Here is a 25,844-nt window from a genome sequence, read left to right as displayed (position 1 = left end):
ATGGAAGCTGTTCCGTATACCCTTGATCATGTTTTTGCCCTTCTGTTAACCTTTTCCAGTTCCACAATATCCTTTTTGAGATGGGGCAACTAGAACTGGACAGTATTCAGGGTATAGGCACACCGTGATTTATACATTGGCATTAAGATGTTTTCTGTCCCATCCCTAGTAGTTCCTAACATTGTTGCCTTTTTGACCACTGCTGTGCATTGGGCATATGTTTTCAGAGAACTATCCATACAACTTCAACACCCTCCCGCCCCCTCTCCCCCCTTAAGGGGTAACAGCTTATTTAGTACCCATCATTATATATATGTATAATTGGGATTATTTTTTCTGATGTGCATTTCTTTGCACTTATCAACACTGAATTTCATCTGCCATGTTGTTGCCACTCAGTCACCCAGTTTTGTGAGATGCTGCTAATTCTTGACAGTCTGCTTTGGATTTAACTGTCTTGATAATTTTTTATTGTCTGGAAACATTGCCACTTCACTGTTCACCCCCTTTTCCAGATCATTAATGAATATGTTGAACAGTACAGGTCCCACAGATCCTTGTGGGACCCCATTGTTCACCTCTCTGCATTGTGAAAATGGACCATTTATTCCTACCCTTTGTTTCCAGTCTTTCAACCAGTTACTGATCCATGAGATGGCCTTCCCTCTTATCCAGTGGCTACTTAGTTTCCTTAAGAGCCTTTGGTGAGGGACCTTGTCAAAGGCTTTCTGAAAATCCAAGTACATTATATTGGGTGAGGGATAGTTCAGTGGTTTGAACATTGGCCTGCTAAACCCAGCGTTGTGAGTTCAATTCTTCAGGGGGTCATTTAGGGATCTGTGACAAAAATCTGTCTGGGGGTTGGTCCTGCTTTAGCAGGGGATTGGACTAGATGACCTTCTGAGGTCCCTTCCAACCCTGGTATTCTATGACTGGATCACCCGTATCCCCATGCTTGTTGACTCCCTCAAAGAATTCTAGTAGATTGGTGAAGCATAACTTCCCTTTACAAAAGCTGTGTTGACTTTTCCCCAATAAATCATGTTTATTTAGGTGTCTGAAAATTCTGTTCTTTACTATAGTTTCTACCAGTTTGCTCAGTACTGAAGTTAGGCTCACTGGACTGTAATTGTCAGGATCTCCTCTCAAGTTATTTTTAAAAATTGGTATTATATTAGCTAACCTCCCAGTCATCTGGTACAGAGACTGATTTTAGTGATAGATTACATACAATAGTTAGTAGTTCTGCAATTTCATATTTGAGTTCCTCCAGAATTCTTGGGTGAATGCCATCTGGTGTTGGTGACTTATTACTGTTAACAGGTTTCAGTGGTTGCCGTGTTAGTCTGTATAGCAAAAAAAACGAGGAGTCCTTGTGGCACCATAGGAAACATAATATTCAAAAACCAATAGGAGAACACTTCAGTCTCTCTGGTCACTCAATAACAGACCTCAAAGTGGCAATTCTGCAACAAAAAAACTTCAAAAACAGACTCCAACGTGAAGCTGCAGAACTGGAATTAATTTGCAAACTAGATATCATCAGATTAGGCCTGAATAAAGACTGGGAGTGGTTGGGTCATGTATTTATACCTGCTCCTGTATCTTTAACTTCATACATCTGATGAAGTGGGTTCTAGCCCATGAAAGCTTATGCCCAAATAAATTTGTTCGTCTCTAAGGTGCCACAAGGACTCCTCGGTTTTTTTGCTATTACTGTTAAGTTTATCAATTTGTTGGAAAACCTCTTCTATTGAGGCAACAATTTGGGATAGTATTTGGAATAGCTGATTTGTCACCCAAAACCTAGCTCTGATGAAGGTATCTCCCTCACATCCTCTTCAGTGATGACCAATGCAAATAATTAATTTAGTTTCTCTACGATGGTCTTGTCTTCTCAAGTACTTCTTTAACACCTTTGTCATCTAGTGGCCCCGTTGCTTGTTGTCAGGCTTCGTGCTTCTGTACTTGAAAAAAAAAAAATTACTGTTAGTTTTTTACGTCTTTAGCAAGTTGCTTCTCCAATGTTTTCATGGCCTGCCTTATTATACTTTTACGTTTTACTTGCCAGAATGAGTGATCCTCCTTCCTATTTTCCTCATTAGGATTTGACTTCCAATGGCCTCCATTATTCTGCTGTTTAGCCCTGGTGGCATTCTTTTGGTGCTCATACTGTCTTTTTTTTTTATTTGGGGTATACATTTAATCTGGGCCTCTATTATGGTTTTTTAAAGTATTCGCCGTGCTGCTTGCAGGCATTTTACTCTTCTGACGACTCTTTTTAATTTCAGTCTAACTAGCCTCCTCATTCTTTTGTAGTTCCCCTTTCTAAAGTTAAATGTTACTGTGATACGGGGTGTCTTTTAGTGTTTTCTCCCTTACAAGGCTGCTACTTTTAATTACATTATGGTTGCTATTAATGCGTGGTTCAGCTATAGTTAACCTCTTGGACCAGATCCTGTGCTCAACTGAGGCCTAAATCAAGAATTGCCTCTCTCCTTGTGGGTTCAATGACTAGGAGCTCCAAGAAGCAGTCACTCATAGTGTCTGGAAGTTTTATTGCTGCATCACGCCTGAGGTGACATTTACCTCGTCGGCATGAGAACAGTTGAAATCAGGGCCGGCTCTGGCTTTTTTGCCGCCCTAGGCGAAAAAGCCACCTGCCGCCCCCCCCCCCGCATGGCAGGGGAGGGTGCCGAGCCCGGCCGCGGGCCCGCAATCCCCGACCGGGCCGAAGCACCGGGGGGAGGGCTGCGAGCCCACCGCGGCTCCGCTCTCCCTGGCCGCCAGAGTGCCGGGAGCAGGGCGGTGAGCCCGGCCGGGGCTCTCCGCAGCAGCCATAGCGCCGGGGGGAGAGCGGAGAGCCCGGCCGGTGCTCTCCGCGGTGGCCAGAGCGCCGGGAGCAGGGCGGAGAGCCCGGCTGGGGCTCTCCGCTCTCCCCAGCGGCCAGAGCGCCGGGAGGAGGGCAGAGAGCCCCCAGCGGTCAGAGTGCCGGGAGCAGGGCGGAGAGCCCGACTGGGGCTCTCCGCTCTCCCTGGCAGCCAGAGCGCCGGGAGCAGGGCGGAGAGCCCGCGGCGGCCAGAGCGCTGGGGGGAGGGCGGCGAGCCCGCCGCGGCTCTCCGCTCTCCCTGACCGGCCGGAGCGCCGGGGGGAGGGTGGCGAGCCCGTTCTGGCTCCGCTCTCCCCGGCGCCCGGAGCACCGCGGGGAGAGCGGCGAGCCCAGTCACGGCCCCGCTCTCGGGCCGGAGTGCCCCACCGCGCCGCCCCCCTCCAGGCGCCGCCCCAACCACATGCTTGGTGGGCTGGTGCCTGGAGCCGGCCCTGGTTGAAATCACCCATTGTGTTCTCTAGTTTTTATAGCCTCTCTAACCTCCCTTAGCATTTCAGTCACTGTCACCATCCTGGTCAGGTGGTCAGTAGTATATTACTATTGCTATGCTCTTATTATTCAAGCATGGAATTTCTATCCATAGAGATTCTATGGTACAGTTTGAATCATTTAACATTTTTACATTATTTGACTCTATACTTTTTTTAACATAGTGCCACTGTCCCACCCAGTCATTCCTATATATTTTGTCCTCTGGTATTACCGTATCCCACTGATTTTTCTCATTCCACTAAGTTTCTGCACTGCCTATTATATCAATGTCCTCATTTAATGCCAGGCACCTGTTCAAGTCTTACTCAATAGTGGGCTGGCTAGGGTGACACAAACCATGACTCTCCGTGTCAGAAACAGAGAGACGTGGGTGAGGCAATATCTTTTACTGGACTAACTTCTTTGTGGAGGAAATAGTCTTTTTTCTTCTTTGTCTGTCACACTCACCATAACAAACATAACACTTTGGTCAGTGAATTGCTTCTTCATGGAGAATTACTCCCCCCAACCCAGTAATATATGGGACTTTATGATAAGAACTCTTGTACTCCATTAAAGTTAAAATAATGAAATCCTAATTAAATCCCTCAGCTAGTAAGACTTTCCCAATGACTGATGTGTTCTGACTAGGGTGACAGATGTCCTGATTTTATAGGGACAATCCTGATATTTGGGGCTTTGCTTTATATAGGCACCTATCACCCCCCACCCCCTATCCCAATTTTTCACACTTGCTATCTGGTCAACCTAGTTCTGAGGACAATTTAGATCACTGTTGAAAGCATGTGATCATCATAAAATTGCTTCATCCCAAGTGGGGAATGGAGGAAGAATTAAGTTTTGCAGCACTTCTCCCTTTTCCACCGGCCCATATCGGTTTAGATTTTAGTTTTTTTCCCCCAGGCAGCTCGGATAATCCTCTGTAGTAAGGAGGCTGTTTCTAGGGCTCTCACATTTGCAGTACATTACCTTGAGCCCTGTACTTTGTAGCTATTACACAATAGGGAGAAGACTACAATTCCCATAGTACTTCCACATACTGGTACTACAGTGACATCACACATGACAGGGTTGAGAATGGTTGTATAGCAAGAGGAACGAAAATGTAAGCTCGGTGTTTCTTTTACTCCTGTAGCAGGGCCTTGGGCAAGCTGAAATCCTTGTTCAGAAGAGGGGATTGCTGTTGCTGCAGGAGATGCATTTAAACGGGGGAAAGTGTTTGAAGGGGCTGGGGGGGGGGGGTGACATCAAAGGGCAGGCAGTTCACAGTGTTTCTCTCAGTAGGTGCAGATTAGCAGCGACTCTGTCTAGGGCAAGCCGTGAGGAGTGAGTGCTTAGTGCTAATGTTGCTAGTTTATCTTCTGAATTCATACTAGGGGCCTTTTCGCTGCGCACAGACCAAGCCCCTGCCTGCCTCGCTGCCCTGTTTGTGTATTGGGCTGCTTCAGTGGGTGGAGAAGAGACGCTGGCCATAGCCTGGCAACAGTTTCTGTATGCAAGGAGTACTGTGGTGTGTAGTGTGCGTGTGTCCCATGGCAGCGGTGTTTAGGGGAGGTGGACGAGGTTCAGCAGCCCAGGTTCAGCAAGGTACAAGACTACGCCACTAGACTTCATGGCACGGGGATCAGCTGGTGCTGTAGTGCGTATGGTTGGTATGTTTTAAAACCTCTGCTGCTTTTGCTTCTCCCGTGGCTTGTGTCGGTGGGAGGAACGCACTCAGGGAACGGCTGGTGGTAACGTTTGTGCAGGTTTATTTTGGTGGAAGTTGATTCTCACACCTGAAATTCAGTGATATATGCATTGTCTAGATCAGGGGGATGTTTGGAGACTGTATGAATACGGCTGTTGTAGTGAGTGGAAAATACAGTTTAACAAAGCAATTTTTGCTTGCAGAATATTTTCTAAAGCAGCTAGATTGGTGGCATGCTTAGAAGAAGCTACAGAGGGTCCTGTGGCACCTTTGAGACTAACAGAAGTACTGGGAGCATAAGCTTTCGTGGGTACGAACCTCACTTCTTCAGATGCAAGCATCTGAAGAAGTGAGGTTCTTACCCACGAAAGCTTATGCTCCCAGTACTTCTGTTAGTCTCAAAGGTGCCACAGGACCCTCTGTTGCTTTTTACAGATTCAGACTAACACGGCTACCCCTCTGATACTTAGAAGAAGCTGTGATTACCTAGTTGCCTGGCTGTGACCAACCTTTACAAATCACCACTGAAATTGCTATTATAAACACTTATCACAAAAGCCCAAGACTCCAAACTGCAGTTGTATGTTATTGGTCATTCAAAGGAGCCTTCTATTAGGGAAAAAGACAAATTTATTAGTAGGGAGGACAGCTAGGGATCACCATCTATCACCCCTTCACTCTAATCAAACTAACTCTGAACAGTTTAGTAACTTTCCAGCTAGATAATTTTCCTTCTCATTTCTGTATTTTATGGCTTGTATTGTTAAATATCATAACACAATGTTTTACCTCAATCTGCGATTTTTTGAGACCTTCATCTGGGTTTCCCTGCTGTAGGAATTTAAAAAATTGCTGACAGAGGGAAGCAGTTTCTGAATCTAATTACAGTAGGCTAATATAAATAAGAAATAAATCCTTATATGAATGTAATAATGAGCTACCGAGTACATTTAAATCTTGGCACAGGTCAGGGGAGAGTTCTCTTACTTGATAACAAACATTGGCTTGTTGCAGTTAGCTCCTTTTGAGATATTCAATCACAGTCAATTTCTTAATGTGTTAGGAATATTTTTATAAGTATCTGTTAGCCTATTTAAAAGTGAGAATATATTTTGAAGGACAAAAAATGGAATTTTAAAAGGTATTAAATAGTGCCCAAATCATCATTTTTATTTTAAATAAAACTTTTGGAACAATATTTGGTAACTTCACTTTTACCTTCATTTTTTAAAATGGCAGGTTTGTTGGTTGTGTACTGTGTCCCTTTTAAGAAATATTTTTGAAAGGGTTATCTTATGATCTGTAATGTGTGATTTATAAAAATATTGAAACCCACTTAAACTGACTTGGTTTTGTTGACATTTTAGTGGGTCAGAGTTGTTTTTTACCAAACTTGTGTTTAATAGTCCCTCCTGTTTCCCTGCTCTACCAGAAGACAATGGATTGTGAGAGAGGTATGAATTAAAAGGTGAAGGGAAGTGTAGTTAGCTGATATCAAGCTTCATTACCTTTCAATAGATCCTGCAATGAATGACTGTTATTAAATGTTTTATCAGTGGTTTGGCCACTTAGGAATGTTAGGAATTGTATGGTTTCCCTATTGATAGGGCCAATAAAAGTTGTCTATTACCCTATCCCTCTCTTAAATGAAATATTCTTGAATAGACACCTACCATAATTTGAGTCAGAGCCTTTTGGAAAAGATTCTTTTAAACTGAATTTTGCAGACTATTCTAATACGTGACAACGTTATATGAATGCTTCATGAAGAGTTTTTGAAAGTAAGGAATACTTGTTATGTTTTAATAATCAGAGAGCAGAGCTATAAAGTCCTGAACAGTAGTAAAATAATCTTTGTCAGCAAGACTGTTCTGCACTTTGGGTCCCTTTAGTACTATTATGAAATAATTTATAATTCATTATACAAAGACTGGCTTCCAAAACTTGAAAGCAGGGGCAAGATCCTCCAAACTCTTTGCATCCGGAACAGCTATTTATATAAATGGTACTTCTGTGTACAGAGGTTTTGTGGCATCAGGCAATAGGTGTAATTTGTAGATTGTTTCTTTTTCTTGAAGGTATTTGGGAGCATGTCTGATTCCAAAAGATTGGAAAAAATTGGTGTAGAAACAAGGCCCTTATCTGTAATCTATTTTCATTTTAATTTAGTTTAATTTTACTGTATTTTAAGTACTAAGGCTGTGAATTTGACAGATGGCAATAACAAAATTAAGGTTCTGATGACCACATTTATTTGCTCACATTGCACATACATTAATGTTGCCAAGAGAGCTTTAACATTTGCATTTCTTGTTGTCTGAGTTTTGAATCTGCAACATTAAAGTTGCATTCATGTTTCTGTATTTATTTTTTTTATTTTTTAATCTTTATTAGGAAAAGTACTATAGTAGTGCATACTTCAGAAGTACTGGTGTGTTGTTAGCCAGGGTGTGGATTGGAGACCTCTGTTCCCCAGTCATTTTTTCCAATTTTTTATGCTCTGTGGCTTTGCAACCCAGAATGGGCCTCCAGAGTGAAGGAGGTTCAAAGTAGGTGGTTTGAGAAGGAAGAGAATCCCTCAGACTTTTCAAAAAGCAACAGAGACTAACAGAGGTACTGGGAGCATAAGCTTTCGTGGGTCAGAACCTCACTTCTTCAGATGCATCAAAGCTTATGCTCCCAGTACTTCTGTTAGTCTCAAAGGTGCCACAGGACCCTCTGTTGCTTTTTACAGATTCAGACTAACACGGCTACCCCTCTGATACTCAGACTTTTCAGTGCCTTTTCCACATTACCTGAATTGTAGAATTTGGCCTTCACTCCTGGACTTCAGATAGCATGGTAAGAGGATTGGCAACCTTTCTCATGTCACCTCAAAGTGTTTATTTCAAATTGCCTATTCTCTGGAGGCCTAGATATATTCTGATGTGCAGAGCCCCAGAACTAGTGAAATTTTTACACTTCTCTGTAGTGGCACCCACATACACACTGCATCTGACTAGAAAGGCATAGTAAAGCATGTATCTATGTGCATGCTAGAACTCCTTCAAATCTTAATATAGTGACTATTTGAAAATTACATTGTTAGACAAATTCCCATTCATCAGTGAGGATTATTTACTGGCTAAATTTGAGGTTTCAGAATTTTGGTGGTTTTTTTTAAAGCATGCAAGAAGATAATGGGAAATTGGTTTTTCCCTGCCTTCCCCACACATACATATCTCAGGTAACTCAAAAATAGCCCAATGAATTTCCACAAAAACATTCACCTTTTGACTGAGCCAAAGCGTAGATTGCTTTCATCCCAAAGAGAGTCTTTTTGTGCCTTAGGTAGGGGAAACTGGTATAATGAAATCATTTAGCAACCTTAAAAGGATACTGTCAACTTGAAAATCATTCTTCTGTCTGAAAAATTTTATATCTATTATAGTTACGGGTAATGCCTTAGGTAGGGGATAGAGAGTACTTGCCTGGATCCCTGCATAGAACTTGGGAGTGACTTAAAACCTGGGGTGGGGTACTGATGACTTCCCTCCCTAGACCCATGTACTGACTGAGGAAGCAATTGGAGTCTTGGAGTTAGTGAATATTTTTTCTATACAGGGGTCAGATGGGGATGAACAAGTGTTGGTGGGGCATCCATCACTCTCAAACCCTGTTAAGGGTCTGGAGATCACCTAGTACTACCTGAGGCATATGCTTCCCCACCCTTCCATTCAGATCAGAAGAGGCACTTAGCTGTAGGGGAGAAGGAGGCCCCTATCCTCTCCATGTGACTGGAGAGCAGATGCAATTGGGCAGAGGGCAAAAGAAGGAGGTTTTTCTCTCCTGGCATGACTATAAATCCAAGAATTTTTTTTAAGTTAAGAGACTTTGCCTCAATGTTGCTGCTACTGAAGAACCAGAACCAGTAGCAGAAGTGTGGATGGGGATGGGAGAAATCCTTCTAAACAATAGCAGAGGAAGAAGATAAACACTTAATTAAAATTTTTTTTAAATAAATTTAAAATAATTCAGGGGATATTATTAAAGGTGCTTTGTAAGAAACATGAATTTTTAAAAATTAGTCAAACAAAATGCAAGCTGTCATTTTTCCTGTAACTAAAGCATTTGCTTCTGTCAAAGCTATAATGGAAGCACCTTCTATACTTAAGGTATCCCAACATGCGTTTCAAACAGTGAATTATTTACTGCTAGTGCAATGAGTGTGCATGCATATTAGCCATTAAGTGCTCAGCAACAGCTCAGAGAAAGCTGTGGTCATTGAAAATCTATTCTATTGAGAGAGGGAATGTTGGCTAGGACACAAAGGTGGTTCCATAATCTTTTCAAAAAGCTGCCATAGACTTTAACTTTTACTTGGACACCTACCTACATATGTGGCGTCATGGAGTTCCCCAGTGATTTGAAATGCTCCCCAGTTGCCTCCTGTTCTAGGACATAAACTGCTTGCCATAGAAGGCTTACCCCTCCCCACTTTATAATTGCATACCTGGTCAGATGCATTATTGTTTCTTTTGTATTACTGTGAAATATCCAGTATAATACAATGTGATAGATGTAGTGATATATTAGATTAACTGTTGGGTCTTTTTCAGTGAGTCTATTTCTACACACAGATGAATGTGCTAATAGCTGAGCCATATTGATCCTATACACGTTATTTAACAGATCAGTAAGGTCTTTGCTTACCCTGTGGTAGGCATGCAGTGACGATATCACAGGTTAATTAACTAGTGGTAACCTAACCCATGAGAGTGCACCCACACACATATTATGCTGTCACTCCTTGTGTCTACACTTGTGCTGTATCTGGCCATGACAGACAATACATCTATCTGGGAGCAAATCTCAAGACTGCTAGCACCACAACTTGCTACATGGCTCTGTGTTCCCATTTACAGGGTGTTGTGGGGCAACTTGTCTGCCCACACTGGGAACTGTGGGAGGCAGTTTAATGGAGAGAATGCTTCAGTAAATTATTTGTTTTGGGTATATCGAAAATACCAATCAACAGAGGAATTGAAATGGAATAAAATTAGTCAAAAGAAAATGATTATAAAATAATTATCCTCTTAATGATCTGTATGTAAGAAAAGTGTGGAGAGAAGAAACGTCTTTTGAAACCTTTCACTTTTTTGTCTTTTCCTGTGTCTACACTAGCCCTTTTGTCTGTATAACTGGAAAAATTACACTGATAGAAGCACCAATGTGGACAGCACTATGTTGGCGGGAGATGCTCTCTCCCATTAGGGGTGGTTTAATTATGTCAATGGGAGAGCTGTCTCCCTTTGACATAGAGTGGCTATACGGAAAATATTACAGCGGTGCAGTTGTATAAGTACAGCGGTGCCGCTGTAAGATCTATAGTGTAGACATGGCCTTAATCTAGTTTTGAAAGCTTGAATGAATCAGCCTTTAGAATAGGCTAACAAACTTTTAATGGCTCTTGTGAAAACTCATCTGTTCCTGATTAACTGTCCTGAATAACTCCATGTGTAGACACTCATTCTGTTTAGTTGAACAGCTGTTGCACTGTAAATTCACACCCTACCTTAATCCAAATTAACTTTCAAGTGTAGACAAGACCTTAGTTTTAGCTTGAGAGACAGTAGGCAAGGTCAACCACCATCCGAGTTATAGTGCTGACATTGGCATAAACACTACAAATGACTTGTCTTCACTTAGGATTTTACAGTGCGATAACATTTGTTATCCTGCTTTAAACAAAAATCTGTCAGTGAAGATAAATCCTAAGAGTTTCACTTTTCCAAGGGATTTTTAGTGGACATTGTTCTACTGAATCAAACCCAAGAGACGGATGAAGCTGGAGAAATGGCAAGCATGCAAACTTAAATTAGAGGGCTGCATAGAGGCAAATTAATAGTCACCTTCTGTGGTTGAGCCTGTTTAGTCTTCACTGAGAAGTCCTACTTCTATAATAAATTGAGCTATGAATTGTACTGAAACTCATTGCTGATAATTGCAGAGTTTACACTCTATCTTTTATAAATGTACATATGGCCCACGCTAATTTTTTCCACCCATTCTCCAAGAGCCAAACTGTTACGCTGGGAAATCTTGTTTGTTGGGAATCTTCATTTGAAAGTTCAAAACTGGCTGTGAAATGGTTCAAAGCTGACTTCTGAGGAGAGGCTGAGGGAACTGGGATTGTTTAGTCTGCAGAAGAGAAGAATGAGTGGGGATTTGATAGCGGCTTTCAACTACCTGAAAGGAGGTTCGAAAGAGGATGGATCTAGAGTGTTCTCAGTGGTACCCGATGACAGAACAAGGAGTAATGGTCTCAAGTTGCAGTGGGGGAGGTTTAGGTTGGATATTAGGAAAAACTGTTTCACTAGGAGGATGGTAAAGCACTGGAATGGGTTACCTAGGGGGGTGGTGGAACCTCCTTCCTTAGAGGTTTTTAAGGTCAGGCTTGGCAAAGCCCTGGCTGGGATGATTTAGTTGGGGATTGATCCTGCTTTGAGCAGGGGATTGGACTAGATGACCTCCTGAGGTCCCTTCCATCCCTGAGATTCTATGACTAGCATATGATACAGATTTCATTTTTTTCTTGGGATATTGTTAATGCTGAACTATTTTTGTGGCCCTTTAGGTCCTACAAATGTTGATGTTTTGTAAAAAAAAAATCTGACTAATGTGAAGCTTTTAAATATTGCCCAAGTTATTCTTCAGTAGACTGCTGTCTTTATTTAATTACAGCACTTGGAAGTCTAATATCACTGAGTTCATCCTTTTGAAATTAGACTTCAGTTTACCCACTTGCTGTTTGTTGGTGAATGACACTGAAATCACTGACATCATGTCGATGAAAACTGACAAACCTAGTCAATTTTCACTCTTCTGCATCTTGCAGAAGCTCTGAGAAGCCAGGGAGACACTGGGAATGTCTGCCTGAAAACTTAAACCAGTGTGGTGCTGCCTTACTAACTTCCTTACTAACTTCTGTTTGCATTTGGAAGGTATCCTTTTCTTTTTAATGAAATTGTAAATTCTGCAGGAAGTTATGGTAATTGTCAGGGAAATTTTCCAATTTGTGCTGGACTAGTGGATTTTTCAAGGCTTGGATTGGAATATAGTACTGTCATTTTGCCTGAACCTTATTTACTCAACTAATAACAAGTTAATCATTTTTAATGTTGTTTCAGTTTTTGGCCTTCTGAATAATACATACTATTTTTCTTAAAATGCTGATGTTTCCGGTTAAAATTGCTAACCTTTGCTTTTCATGTTTAATTATCTTTAAATAGGGTACACCTGTGCTTAAGATTCTGAATTTCTGCTTATTTGGCAATGCAACAAACTTGGGAAAAGAGAATTTGTATTCTGACAGCGAGGACATGGTCAAACAAAGTGCCACTCTCAGTCATTACGAGCCACGGGTGAGTCCAAAGTAATTGCTTGCTTAGATGAATAGAAATGGAATTCTCTTACTGGGTTTTTTTTTTTTTTTTTTTCCAGACTGAAATGTATATGTAAACCCTATATGGCGTGTCTTTAGGTTTCTTATATGCTAGAGGTGGAAAAGATCTCTATACAGAAGAGTAATCATGGATTCCTACAGCAATCAACAATTCCATGTCTAGTCTGGCCTCAAGTGACTCTAGTGATGATAATCTCATGACCTTCTTTGGCAAAATATTCTGAAAAATAGTCGCAAGAAGTTGTTACCACTTGATAAATGTCCAGTGGCAATGTGAAATTAATTTATTTTCAGTCCACTTCCCAGCTAACTGTTATCCACATAGAAAAGATCATAAATACAATAGACACTATGCATCCTTGATGGCAATCAGGTTATAAAGGCTAAGGAAAGATGGGCATCAGAGAATGGTGGGAGTCCTACAAAGGTGATGTTCCTGCATCTGGTTAGGTCTGTATTTTTATTTTTCTTACCTTGCTCTGGCTAGTAGATGTTGGACAAATGTAACGCCTTCCCATAAACAAGAAGTCCACAATTCTCTGGCTGCTGCAAAGGAGCATTCTTTGCTTCCTTTCACCACCATACCAGAGCCTTCAAGGTGCCCCAAGGGTGGGTGTGGGGAAAGGAAGTCTCCACTACTCTACCACTTTACCATCCTCCTGGCTGCTGTCTGTGGTGGGCAGGATCTCTTCAACTCACATACCTTGTCCCCCAGATTAAGTTTGGGGTCTTCCTGACCAGTAAATAGCTCTATTATTTGCCTCTACTTCTGGTCAGTTTGTCAAGTGCCAGTAGAGTAAAAGTGATACAGTTCTTGTGAATTTCACTGCTGTCCCTTAGGGTTAATAGCAGTAAACACTGAGGCAACTCTCACCATTGTTAGTGTGCTCCAGGCTGGGAAAGTTAGCAACGGCCACAGAGGTACTAGAACTATTTTTCTGCAGATTTAAAAAGGCAGCACACCTTTGTTTTACATTCTGATAACATTAAAATGGTTGCCTTAGTCGTTTGAGCTAGAAACTGAAAAGGAACATAGTCAACTTAAAATCACACTTCTGTGAAAAGTTTTTACCCAGTATTGTTAAAATAGTATCCAAGATACTGTGAATAAAAAACTGTCTGGGTACTAATCTTTACAAGTTGGAGTACCTGATTCTTAGGATAGAAAACTCTACAGCAGGGGTAGGCAACCTATGGCCCGCGTGCCAAAGGCAGCACACAAGCTGATTTTCAGTGGCACTCACACTGCCCGGGTCTTGGCCACCGGTCTGGGGGGCTCTGCATTTTAATTTAATTTTAAATGAAGCTTCTTAAACGTTTTAAAAACCTTATTTACTTTACATAGAACAATAGTTTAGTTATATATTATAGACTTATAGAAAGAGATCTTCTAAAAAGGTTAAAATGTATTACTGGCACGCGAAACTGTAAATTAGAGGGAATAAATGAAGATTCAGCACACCACTTCTGAAAGGTTGCCGACCCCTGCTCTACAGGGTTTCTGTACTGAATTTAGCCAACAAAAGGTGTTTTGGCACTTGTGTGCTATTACAGGGCAGGTTTAATGCAGTTCGAGCAACAGAAGCCACTGTTTCAAATTGTTTGGGTGAAGTGAAGAAATTTAGTAGTAATCTCTATTTTAATTTGTTACTTATAAATCTCAAAAATTAAGGGGTTTTTTAGCATTATATATCTATTAAAATAGCCAACATACTTTTCCCCACCTTTATGTGGGAGGACACCTAACCTCCATTAACTATTTCTTTTTATTCTTCTCTCCCATTATATAGTACAGCAATGTCCTCTTAATCAGGAGAGGGTAGGCAGAGTCTGGATATCCTGCATAACTTCTAACAATCCCTTTTGCCACAATATTAATGGGATTCAGAAAGAGCAGGGTTCTTTTACCCTCCCACTGTGGTTGGGAGGCCGCCTCTGTTGTGCTAACAGCTGCTATTGTCTCAAAAACAGAAGGCTGCTCTTAGGCCTTGGCTACAGCTCAATAAAGTCACCCCCAGCGCTGTAACTCACTCCCCGTCCACACTGGCAAGGCATTTGCAGCGCTGTATCTCCGTGGCTACAGCGCTGCAGGTATTCCACCTCCTCTAGAGGAATAACAGCTGCTGCGGAGTGGCTGAGATGCTGGTGCTCCAGTGTAAATGGGGAGTAAGCTTATTACGCAGTGATTGACCTCCGGAAACTCCCCATAATCCTTTTAAGTGAAGCTTCCTCTCCTTGTTTTGTTGTGATACCTCTCTTTGTTTGGTTGTGAACTCTGGGCTCTCGGAGCTGCTTATCAAAAAAACCAAACACAGCTACTGTTTGCTGTGAATGAGTAGAGGCAGGCAGGGGGGCTCCCTTTGGAACGCCCACAGCTAATGTTTGCTTGAAGAGAGAGGCGGCGAGGGGGGGAGCTGGGGTCTGTTTCGGCGAGTGGCTGCTTATGGGGTCCGTTTCCGCAAGTGGCTGCTTATCTGGTCTGTAAGGGAAAAAAACAAACACCTCTGTTTGTTTTCAGTGAGTGAGAGAGGGGTGGAGGAGGGAGAGGGGTCGGAACTTGCAAGGCAGGGTGCTGACACAGTGTCCGCGCTCTAAAAATCCACTCTCTCTCCCCCACGCTCCACCCCCCCCTTTTGAAAAGCACGTTGCAGCCACTTGAACGCTGGGATAGCTGCCCATAATGCACCGCTCCCAATGCCGCTGCAAATGTGGCCCCGACAGTGCGCTGTCAGCTGTCAGTGTGGACAGACTGCAGCGCTTTCCCTACTCAGCTGTACGAAGACAGGTTTAACTCACAGCGCTGTACAGCTGCAAGTGTAGCCAAGGCCTTTAGTTTTCAACTGTGATTCCACATCTGAGAGTAGGATGTGGCTCTTAATGGTTGAGCAAATTGACTCCTCAAACATGCATGGCCTGATTGTGATGCCAAGGACAGAATTCTTATTATGTCCCAGTATTTACAGCTTGTTAAAAATGAGCTGAATGTTTGTTGTGGTGTGCGTTGAGAGAGAATGTATTCCACCAGAGTGCTTTGTTATTACATTTCCTTTACCAGTTGGATAGGATAAGAGAGCTTGTTTTTTGGGGAAGGAGAGATATGTTCCCCCTGTTAGCTGATAGGAGAGATTGGGTGAAATCATGGCCACATTGAAGTCAATGGGGCTAGGGATTGCATCCATTTTCCCCTTAGTGGTATCCATAGGGCTGGCCCTCGCGCCCCCTGGAGTCCTGTGCACATGCACCAGTATAAGGGGCGCCGCCAGCTCCATACCCTCTCAGTTCCTTTTTATGAACTGTGCTAATTGTCTGGAATGTCTTCTTGCTTTGCAAGGCTTTCCTAACAGTGATTTGGACTCAGATCTAGTGTATATAATTTTTGTAGTTAGTAAGTTTAATTACACATCTTAGTATATATAGTGTAGTCCAGATAGTTATTCCAGTCTTAGAGGGATGTTGTCCCAGGGACTGGGTATGCCCTGGTCTCTGGGCTTCAAGCCATGCTCATCCTGCACCAAGCCTATGCCGGTAATCGACCACATATGGCCTATCTGAAGTGCCTCGGAGAAGCTCATGTTAAGGAGAAGTGTGGAATCTGAAGGGGCTTCAGACCAAGGACTTTGAAAGACAGAGACATTCACCTGAAGGCTCTGCTAATGGAGGCAGCCCTCAGACCGGACTTGGAGCCATGCCGCTCCAAATTGGTGCCAAGTACTTCAGCCTGTGTGCAAAGTGCACCGCCAGCACTGGGCTCTTTTTGGCACCATTCTCCATCCCCAGTGCCAAAGAGGAAGCACAAGAAACAACGTGTCGAAAGAGGGCGCTCCCTGGCACCAAAGAGAGACGAGAGGGGAGCAGTGGACGTAGTGAGACCTGTACCAGGCCACTTGTCCTCCCCAGAGCTGTGTCGAGCCCAGAGCTGTGTCGAGCCCACCTCCCACTCCTGGGAATGGTCGTGGTACCATGTGCCGGCAGGTCCCCTCAACTCCAGAGGCCTTCCAGGCTGCAAAAGACTTGTTGTCCCTCCTGATACCGCCCACCCCCCAAGGTCCCATACCTGTCAGGGCTACCAGGGACAGAAGGGTGCAAGGAGTGGAGAGCTCCTTCTCGGCACCGACGGTAGCGGCACCTACCAGGGGGAAGCTCTGCATGCCCCCACCCCCACAACAGTCCCCAACCTGGCATTGGTCACTGCTTCCCCGGCACCCCCTGGAGGCAAAACTGGGCATGCCCCCCCCCCCATGGTCTCCAGGAAGAGAGTCCTCGTCGGAGTCTGAGGTGGAGTCCTTCGCCCCACCAGAAGTAGTACCGGTACCTGTCGTACGCACCAGACTTCAGTATTGGCCCCATGGCAGCCGCCTGGCCATCAGGACACTGGCCCATGCAGTGGTAGTATTGGAACCTGTGGAGGTTTCCCCTGGTACCCCCTTCCCAATGGTCGTACTCAGTTGTGTAGGCAAGCCACTACTTTGTCCTCTGACACCGACCCTGGCTCCGAGGTCACGGAAGTGACCCCACTGGAGGTGGTAGTAGGGTTATTTAACCTGCTCCCGCCAGATGATTTTAGGACACATCAGGAGCTCCTGAAGAGGGTCGCCACAAACTTGGAGATAGAGGAGCTGAAGGAGTCCATTCACCGTCTGATAGATATCTTGGCTGTAGTGGCTCCCTCCAGAGTGGCCCTTCTGGTAAATGAGGGGGTTGTGGGACCAGTCAGGGGCAGGACTCTATGGCAGACCCCTTCCTCTCTGCCCTCTACTTCAAAATGGGTAGAAAAGAAGTACTATATACTGGCCACCAGGTTCGAGTACTTGTATTTGCATCCCCCCACGGGATCCTTCATGGTGTTAGCTGCAAATGAGAGGGACAGGCAGAGGAAGCCCAGTGCCACCTCAAAGAATAAGGAGGCCAAGAGACTGAATCTTTTCAGGAGAAAGGTTTATTCCACGGGCAGCCTCCAGCTTCATATCTCTAACCAGCAGTTGTTGCTTGGGGGTATGATTTTAACTTGTGGGACTCAATGGCCAAGTTCAGAAACTCTCTGCAGCAGGAGTCGAGGCAGGAGTTCATCGCCATCCAGGAGGAGGGCAAGACTGTGGCCAGAGCCTCCCTACAGGCAGCTCTGGATGTGGCCAACTCAGCGGCCAGAACAATGGCGAATGGCCGTGGTTACCATGAGGCACATGTGGCTCCAGTTATCGGGCCTCTTGCGTGAGGTGCAGCAGTTTGTCCAGGACCTCCCCTTTGAGGGCACCACTCTGTTCTCTGAACAGATGGACTCCAAGCTGCATGGTCTCAAAGATTCGAGGGCTACACTTTGTTCCCTGGGCCTGTACACACCCCCGGCCTCCAGGAAGCATTTCCAGCCTCAACTGCCTCACAGATTCTCGGGGCCTTCCAGACATGATTCCTATAAGAAGAAAGGGAAGGCCTACAAGTGTCGTCAGGCCCTACCTTCCACCTCAGCCTCCCAGTCGGGCTCAATTAGATACCCTGGTGAGTCCAGGCAGGCCTTTTGAGGGTATGTCTGAGGACAGCATACCAGAGTTGAGTCAGGATCCATCCCCCCTTTTGTTTTTGGACTGCCTGTTTCCCTTCTGCACTGCATGGTTTCACATAACATGCTACAATACATAACAGTAGATGAAGTTCCTCGAGACTTGAGAGGGAAGGGGTTCTACTCCTGATATTTCATAATCCCGAAGGCCAAGGGGGGCCTGCGTCCCATCCTGGATCTGTGTTGCCTCAACAAATATTTCAAGAAATTGAGGTTCCGCATGGTCTTCCTGGCCTCCATCATTCCCTCTCTGAATCCGGGAGAGTGGTATGCTGCCCTCGATCTCAAGGACGCTTATTTCCGCATTTCCATCTTCCATGGACACAGAAGATTTCTTCAGTTTGTGATGGGCCAATGCCACTACCAGTTCAATGCATTCCCCTTCGACCTGTCAGCTTCCCCACAGGTCTTTACAAAGTATATGATGATGGTTGCAGCTTACCTGGGACGTCGAAGTGTACGAATCTACCCATACTTCGATGATTGGCTGATCAAAGGCCATTTGCCAGCTCAGGTTCAGCACAGCGTTGCCATAGTACGGGCCACCTGTCGGGCGTTGGGCCTGTTGGTAAGCAAACAGAAATTAACACTAGTCCCAGTGCAAAGAATAGAGCTTATAGGGGCAGTGCTCGTCTCTACCCAGGCCAGGGCCTTCATAGCAGAAGCCCGATTCCGAACTATGTCAGATCTAATCGCCCGCGTCACAGCTCACCCGCTTATGAGTGCCCAGGTATGCCTCAGGCTGTTAGGTCACATGGCAGGGTGTACTTACGTGGTGCAATATGCGAGGCTACACCTCGGACCCCTACAGATGTGGCTGGCATCGATCTACTCCCTGGGCAGACACCACTTGGACTCAGTTCTCATGAGCCCATCAACTGTCTTAACATCTCTGACTTAGTGGGTAGATCCGTGTTCGGTGATGAAATGGGTGCCCTTTACTGCCCCATATCCATCAGAGACCTTGGTTATGGACGCATCAGAACTGGGGTGGTGAGCCCACCATGGCAATCTCAGGATCAAAGGGCTCTGGTCCCAGGAAGAGCTAAATTCAGGGCGATACATTTGGCCTGCCAGGTGTTTTTTCCCCAGCTGTCAGGCAGGGTTGTGCAGGTCTCAATGGACAATACGGCCTTGATTATTTTATGTCAACAGGCAAGGGGGAGCTTGCTTCTCAGGCCTGTGTCAGGAGGTCCTCTGTCTGTGGGACTTCTTCTGTGTGAACCACACCATCCGTTTCGAGGCAGCACATCCTCCCGGAGAACAGAATGCGTTGGCAGATCAACTTAGCGGGTCCTTTTCCATTCATCCCGAGTGGTCCCTTCACCCAGAGGTAGTCAATGCTATCTTCCAGAGGTGGGGGACTGTCCAGGTGGACCTGTTTGCCACCAGACAGAACAGGAAATGCCGCAGGTTCTGCTCGGCGCACAAGCACAGCAAAGGCTCTCTGTCCAATGCCTTCCTGCTCTCGTAGGCGGGCAGGCTGCTGTTTGCCTTTCCACCGATCCCCTTGGTTCACAAGGTCCTTCTAAAGATCAAGAGGGACAAGGCAAAGGTTATCTTGATAGCTCCGGCATGGCCACGCATTGGTTTAGCACACTTCTGGGCCTCTCGGTAGCAACTCTGTTAGAGCTCCCATGACGTCTGGACTTGATTTCACAGGATCAAAGTCGGTTGCTTCACCCGAACCTCGTCTCCCTACACCTGATGGTGTGGCTTCTGTGTGGCTAAACTCCGAGGAGTGGGCCTGCTCCGGGCAGGTCCAGCAGTCTTGCTAGGTAGCAGGAAACACTCCATCAGGGCTACCTACTTGGCTGAACTTGTGGGCCTCTGAATGGAATCTTTCTCCATCTCAGCCGTCACTGCAGTCCATCTTGGACTATTTGCTCCACCTGAAGCACCAGGGTCTGACTGTCTTCAGTCAAGGTTCACTTGGCAGCCATCTCAACCTTCCATCCTCTCGTCCAGGGCAGATCAGTCTTCTCCCATGAGATGACGATCAGGTTCCTCAAGGGTTTAGAAAGATCTACCCACAGGTTTGTGCCCCGATTCCCCCATGGGACTTAAACCTGGTCCTGTCAAGGTTCACGGGTCTCCCCTTTGAGCCGTTAATTTCTTGTTCTCTCCTACTCTTCTTGTGGAAGGTTGCCTTCCTAGTGGTGATTACCTCGGCCAGAAGGGTCTCCAAAATCAAAGCCTTGACATCAGAACCCCCATATACACAGTGTTCTTCAAAGACAACGTCCAGCTGCGCCCCACCTGACCTTCCTTCCAAAGGTGGTGTTGCAGTTCATAACAACCAGGACATGTTTCTGCCTGTTTTATTTTCGAAGCCTCACAGCACTGCTGTGGAATGTCGGCTACATACTTTTAAATGTTAGATGGGCCTTAGCCTTCTATATTGAAAGAACTAAGCCCTTCTGCAAGTCTACACAGCTTTTCGTGGCTGTGCTGAACAGTTTGAAAGGTCTACCAGTGTCATCCCAAAGAATGTGTGTGTATTACATATATATAGATATAGATATATAAATTATATAATCCCAAAGAATATTATCCTGGATAACTGCCTGCATCCAAGCTTGCTATGAGCTGGCGAACGTCCCACCACTAGCTATCGTGATGGCTCATTCTACAAGACCCCAATCTTCATCAGCAGCGTTCCTCGCGCAGATACCAGTCCAGGATAGCTACAGGGCCGCGATGTGGTCATCGATTCAGACCTTCGCATCCCACTATGCCATCACCCAACAGGCCTGTGACAATGCTAGTTTTGGTAGAGCAGTTTTGCAATCAGAACATATATGAACTTGGAGCCCACCTCAGGGGTTACTGCTTGTGAGTCACCTAGCATGGAATGGACATGAGCAAACACTTGAAGAAGAAAAAACAATTTTTCGTAACAGTTGTTCTTTGAGATGTGTTGTTCATGTCCATTCCCTGATCCACTCTCCTACCCTCTTGTCGGCGATACCTGCAAAAAGGAACTGAGAGAGTGTGGAGTCGGTGGTGTCCCTTATACCGGTGCATGTTCACAGAGCTCCAGAAGGTTCTTGGGCTGGCCCTACGGATACTACTAAGGAAAAATCCCCAGCAACTGTGCATGTAGCGTGCACATACCTAGCCTGGAATGGACATGAGCAACACTTTGCAACTGTTGCTGTCAAGGTTTCTTCCCCACTCTGAACTCTAGGATACAGATGTGGGGACCTGCATGAAAATCTCTAAGCTTAACTACCAGCTTAGATCTGCTTTTGCTGCCACCACCCAAATTATATATGAGTTATTTGGGAAACTCTGTCTACCTCCCCCCCCAACCCCCCCCAAGAATATCTCCCTCCCAAGTACTATAACCCTTCCCAGGGTAGCCTTGAGAGACTTCTCCACCAATTTCCTGGTGAACACCGATCCAAACCCTTGGATCTTAAAACAAGGAGAATTTAACCATTCCCCCTCCTTTCCCCCCACCAGTTCCTCGTGAGTCCAGATCCAACCCCCTTGGATCTTAAATCAAGGAAAAATCAATCAGGTTCTTAAAAAGAAGGCTTTTAATTAAAGAAAGAAAGGTAAAAATCATCTCTGTAAAATCAGGATGGAAAATAACTTTACAGGGTAATCAGATTCAAAGAGCCCAGAGGAACCCCCTCTAGCCTTAGGTTCAAAGTTACAGCAAACAGAGGTAAACCCTCTAGCAAAAGGAACATTTACAAGTTGAGAAAACAAAGATAAAACTAACATGCCTTGCCTGGCTGTTACTTACAAGTTTGAAATATGAGAGACTTGTTCAGAAAGATTTGGAGAGCATGGATTGATGTCCGGTCCCTCTTAGTCCCAAGAGTGAACAAAACCCAAAACAAAAAGCACAAACAGAAGCCTTCCCACCCCAAGATTTGAAAGTATCTTGTCCCCTTATTAGTCCTTGGGGTCAGGTGTCAGCCAGGTTACCTGAGCTTCTTAACCCTTTACAGGTAAAAGGATTTTGATGTCTCTGGCCAGGAGGGATTTTATATATTGTACACAGGAGGGCTGTTACCCATCCCTTTATAGTTATGACAGTTGCTCTTTGAGATAAGTTAGTAACCATTTTTTTTCTTTATTAAAGTGCCCTATAATATCAAAATGTTGTCCAGTCCACTCAGGTTAAGTGCCTTTTCTGCCAAGCCACATCTATCTCATTGGGTCACAGTGGGGAAGAGAGGCCTACTAAGAAAAAGGTATGGTGGTTACCACCAAATCAAACTCAGGCCTAGGTCTTGCAACAAGGAGGGCTTTAGTGTTCTGGTTTCTTGAGTATCTAACGGAGAGAGAGAGATTCAAAGCAGCTGAACATATAGCAACACCCACTCTCCTGTGGGTTGGGGAGTGTTCTAGCAATACCTGAGAGACAGTGGAATGAAGACTGACTTCTTATTTATTTTGATTTAAATGATAACTAAAAAGATGCCTATCCAGGGCTTTAGGCACCATGACAGAGAGGAACAATGCAGTTGAAATCTCAGCATCATTAAAATGATTAACTGAGCAGGAGGTCAGCCAATCAACGACAATAATTTCTTTTAGCCCCTTTCTCATATAGGAAGTATACCCTCAGCCTTCTCCAAGAACCCAATCAAAAAGTTCTTCAAACATTTGTCCACATGGATCCCACTGTAGGTGTGTGTACCCCATGTGTGCAAGCCCAGAATCTTTTATCCAGCTGTATTCATTGGGGCTGCTCATGCATCCTGTACTCATGCCCCTCCCAAGGGTATAAAGAGTGGAGCAGCCCCAGCTGCCATTCAATTTCTTCTTTCTGCTCATGGCAGCAAGACAGAGCTAAATGGTGTCCTTCTACTTCCCTGTAATTTCGTAGGTTGTTTAGGATAGTTACTTACCGAGTTGACAACTGTTCTTTGTAGCCTATACATTTTATTTAGTGCCCATTGGCCCCCTCAAAAAAGGCAATATTTATTTTTTGTTTGAGTCTCCCCCGGTATCGAGGTGAAAGTCTGATGGCTGACACTGTCTTTAGGCTTTAAAATCTGCACTGCCTGTGAATCACCTGTGCCTGCAAATAATGGACATATTAAGTGTCTTTTTTTGTTTAGGGAAACTGCATATTATGTACAAATGTTCAGTTTGCAAATCCTTTTCTACATGCATGAAGGGAGCTAGTGATACCCATTGAAAAATGTTTCTGATGGAAAGGTCAGTGAGGAGTTTTCCCAAATTTGAAGTCCCTCATCAAAAGCAATCTGCTGTTTTAAAGCTGGTTGCTGCTAGTGCTTCAGCTACCAGAGATGCTACTTATGGTGGCTAGCATGCCTACTGCTCTAAGAGACTTCATGCTCTTCAGTCCTCTTCGGGTCAGTCAGTCTGACTCCTCCTGTCCAAGGTAGGAAGGAGCAGAGATCTTCAGATGGTGTTTGGCACTGATCACCGTCCCTGGCACCAGCTAAGAAGAGGTTTAAGCCTCATTGCTCTGATGTCTCCAAACTCGTTCCTTCCAAATCTGATCAGCACCGTGAGTCTTCAGGGACTGTGTTGACTGTTCTCAGTGACCGATACCACTTCTTCAGTACTGATGCCATTGGTGCCATCTGCCACAGATTCTTCAGTACCACACCTTAATAAGAAGACCCCATCTACTGAGACATCCACATGGGTACCACGGAGCTCGTCCACTTTGGTCCTGATTCCTATCTCAATGCAGGCTGCCTTTACAACCTCTGGGAACATAGTGATCACTCCAATACCGGAATCTCCTGTCTTTGATATTCTCCAATATTTACTAGATTCAAGTCCCTTCTGGTATGGGAACCAAAGGTATCGATTATGAAAGAATCTCCCTGAGACAGTTATCTGTGGTACCAATATCTATTTTTCAGTAACTAGTGTCTAGATCTCCACAGTCTGTTACAACCCCATAGATATATGTACCATCCTGGATGGAGTTCTGCTAGTCTGTCTTTGTCTTATGACTGTAGAAGTGCTTCTTGTAGATTTTCTTCTCAGTCTTCTAGACTGGTTCCTGAACGAGACCTAAGAAGAAGTCCTTCTTGTCATAGATCCCATACTTCTGACAGGTTTCAGGAACCTTACATCTTGTGGCATTATCTGCCTTTCCTGTATGGAATGCAGTCTTGGAATGTAGGTCAGTATGGAATCCTCAACATTTTCCTGCTCCTTATTCATCTAGATTCAGGTCTGAGAATAAATCACCTCTTCCTAAAGAACCATCTAAGATAGCACAACTCTCTAACCAGAGTTCGTCCAGGAAGTTGAACAGGAACCTCATGGAGGACAATGAGGGACCTACCCATTCCTTTGGCTAGTTCATTTTCATCACCAAATAAGGCTATAGCGCTATCTGCACCTTCCACAGCCTAATATCAAGGCCTGTCAGGACCTCCTTAAAAGGATGGAGGAGACCTTAGATATACTCCTCAAAGTCATTCAGGAAAGTTCTCTCAAATTATTTGATATTCTGCATCCAGTCTCCCAAGTCTGTTTGGCCATGCCAATCAGTGAGAGTATCCTGGAGCCAGCTGAAACGTTGTGGCATGCCCCATGCTTATTTTTACTTGTGATTTGTGTCAAGCTGCATTAGAATGGAAACTGGAATTGAATTACAATGCCCAAAACAGCATTTTAAAATTGTTTTTTGGTTAAATAAAGCTACCTTAAATGTGCTGCATACTTTTTAAAATGTAAGTTTATCAAAACATTTCGCATTTGAACCTGATTTGATATACAAAGGAAGTATTATCTGTAATTAGTTAATTGAACCGATTGTTTCTGGTTTCCATTTCCTCTAGATTTTAGAAACAGTAGCTCTCATCCTTTCTCACCTAGTTTTTATGCGTAGACTGGAAAAGGAAAGCAAGTTTTCCTGCCTTAAAAAAAAAAAAAAAAAAAGTGAATCCATTTCTCAACTTTCAATGAAGTAGTCATTTAACAAACTAGTTGAACAAACTGAAATAAAGAAAATATTCTCTTACACAGCTGCAGAGAGGCTACTGTTATCAAAATCTAGTTAACACTTCAATTAATGGACTTCCAGGTGCTTAGCACAGTGAATTCCACCAGTTCAGTGGTTTGACTTTCTTTAAAATTTCAGCATAAACATGTACTGTTTGAATATTATTTAGTTAATTTATTTTGATAGATTATACTAACTTTTGGCCTTAACATAAGTTGTCACAATTTCAGATTTATTTTTAATAGGTTTATTTTTAAAAAGAAAAATCTGATTCAAATAACACTTGATTTTTAAAAAAAAATCATATGTATGGATTCGCAGAAACAAAGTTTTCAGAAAGAAAAAATATTACCTCTTTTAAAAAACAAACTTCCTTTTTTCAAAAGAAGTGCCCTTTATTGTTCACTTTCATAAATTCCTCACATTGTAAAACTGTTTACTCTCTTTTCAATTCAGATAAACGGCAAGAAACAAAAAATGGACACTCAGTTATTCTCCCCGTTGTTAGGAGGGATCACAAGTACACCACCACCTCTGGAATCATCCCGGCTATATAGTAATTGGTCTGTGTGTGGAGATGATACCAACACAGCAACTTCTTTACAAGACTGCACAAAAAAAAGGTATTAAATAAGTATAATCTTATGCTTTTTTCTGGAAGGCTGAAAGTTTAATTGGGCAGGAGTGTGAGGGCTTGGTTTCTAAGTATTGTAAGGAAGAAGTTATGGGATAACTCCAGAAACTCATGGGCAATAAATCACCTGAATTGAATAGTATTTATCAAATAACTGTGGAAATCATGGCTATACTTTTGAA

At 44.0% G+C, this 25,844-nt stretch overlaps 1 protein-coding gene across 6 annotated transcripts in view; it reads left to right on the top strand.

The window, feature by feature from the left end:
- The window catches only part of LOC128830854 (meiosis-specific coiled-coil domain-containing protein MEIOC-like), a 60,887-nt gene that overhangs the window by 8,200 nt on the left and 26,843 nt on the right, over window positions 1-25,844 (top strand). For 3 of the 6 annotated variants that reach the window (XM_054016677.1, XM_054016682.1, XM_054016685.1), the window contains exons 2-3: window positions 12,344-12,475; window positions 25,485-25,651. In XM_054016677.1, the coding sequence (XP_053872652.1) occupies window positions 12,344-12,475; window positions 25,485-25,651 (299 nt within the window). Of the gene's footprint in view, window positions 1-4,440; window positions 4,488-4,948; window positions 5,035-12,343; window positions 12,476-25,484; window positions 25,652-25,844 lie in introns of those variants that run through there. The other 3 variants (XM_054016680.1, XM_054016679.1, XM_054016678.1) reach the window with 3 other exon arrangements.

Source organism: Malaclemys terrapin, chromosome 2, assembly GCF_027887155.1.
Source record: "Malaclemys terrapin pileata isolate rMalTer1 chromosome 2, rMalTer1.hap1, whole genome shotgun sequence".
NCBI lineage: Eukaryota > Metazoa > Chordata > Testudines > Emydidae > Malaclemys > Malaclemys terrapin.
Note: the sequence above shows the minus strand (reverse complement) of the source record. Positions and strands in the feature narration are given on the sequence as shown.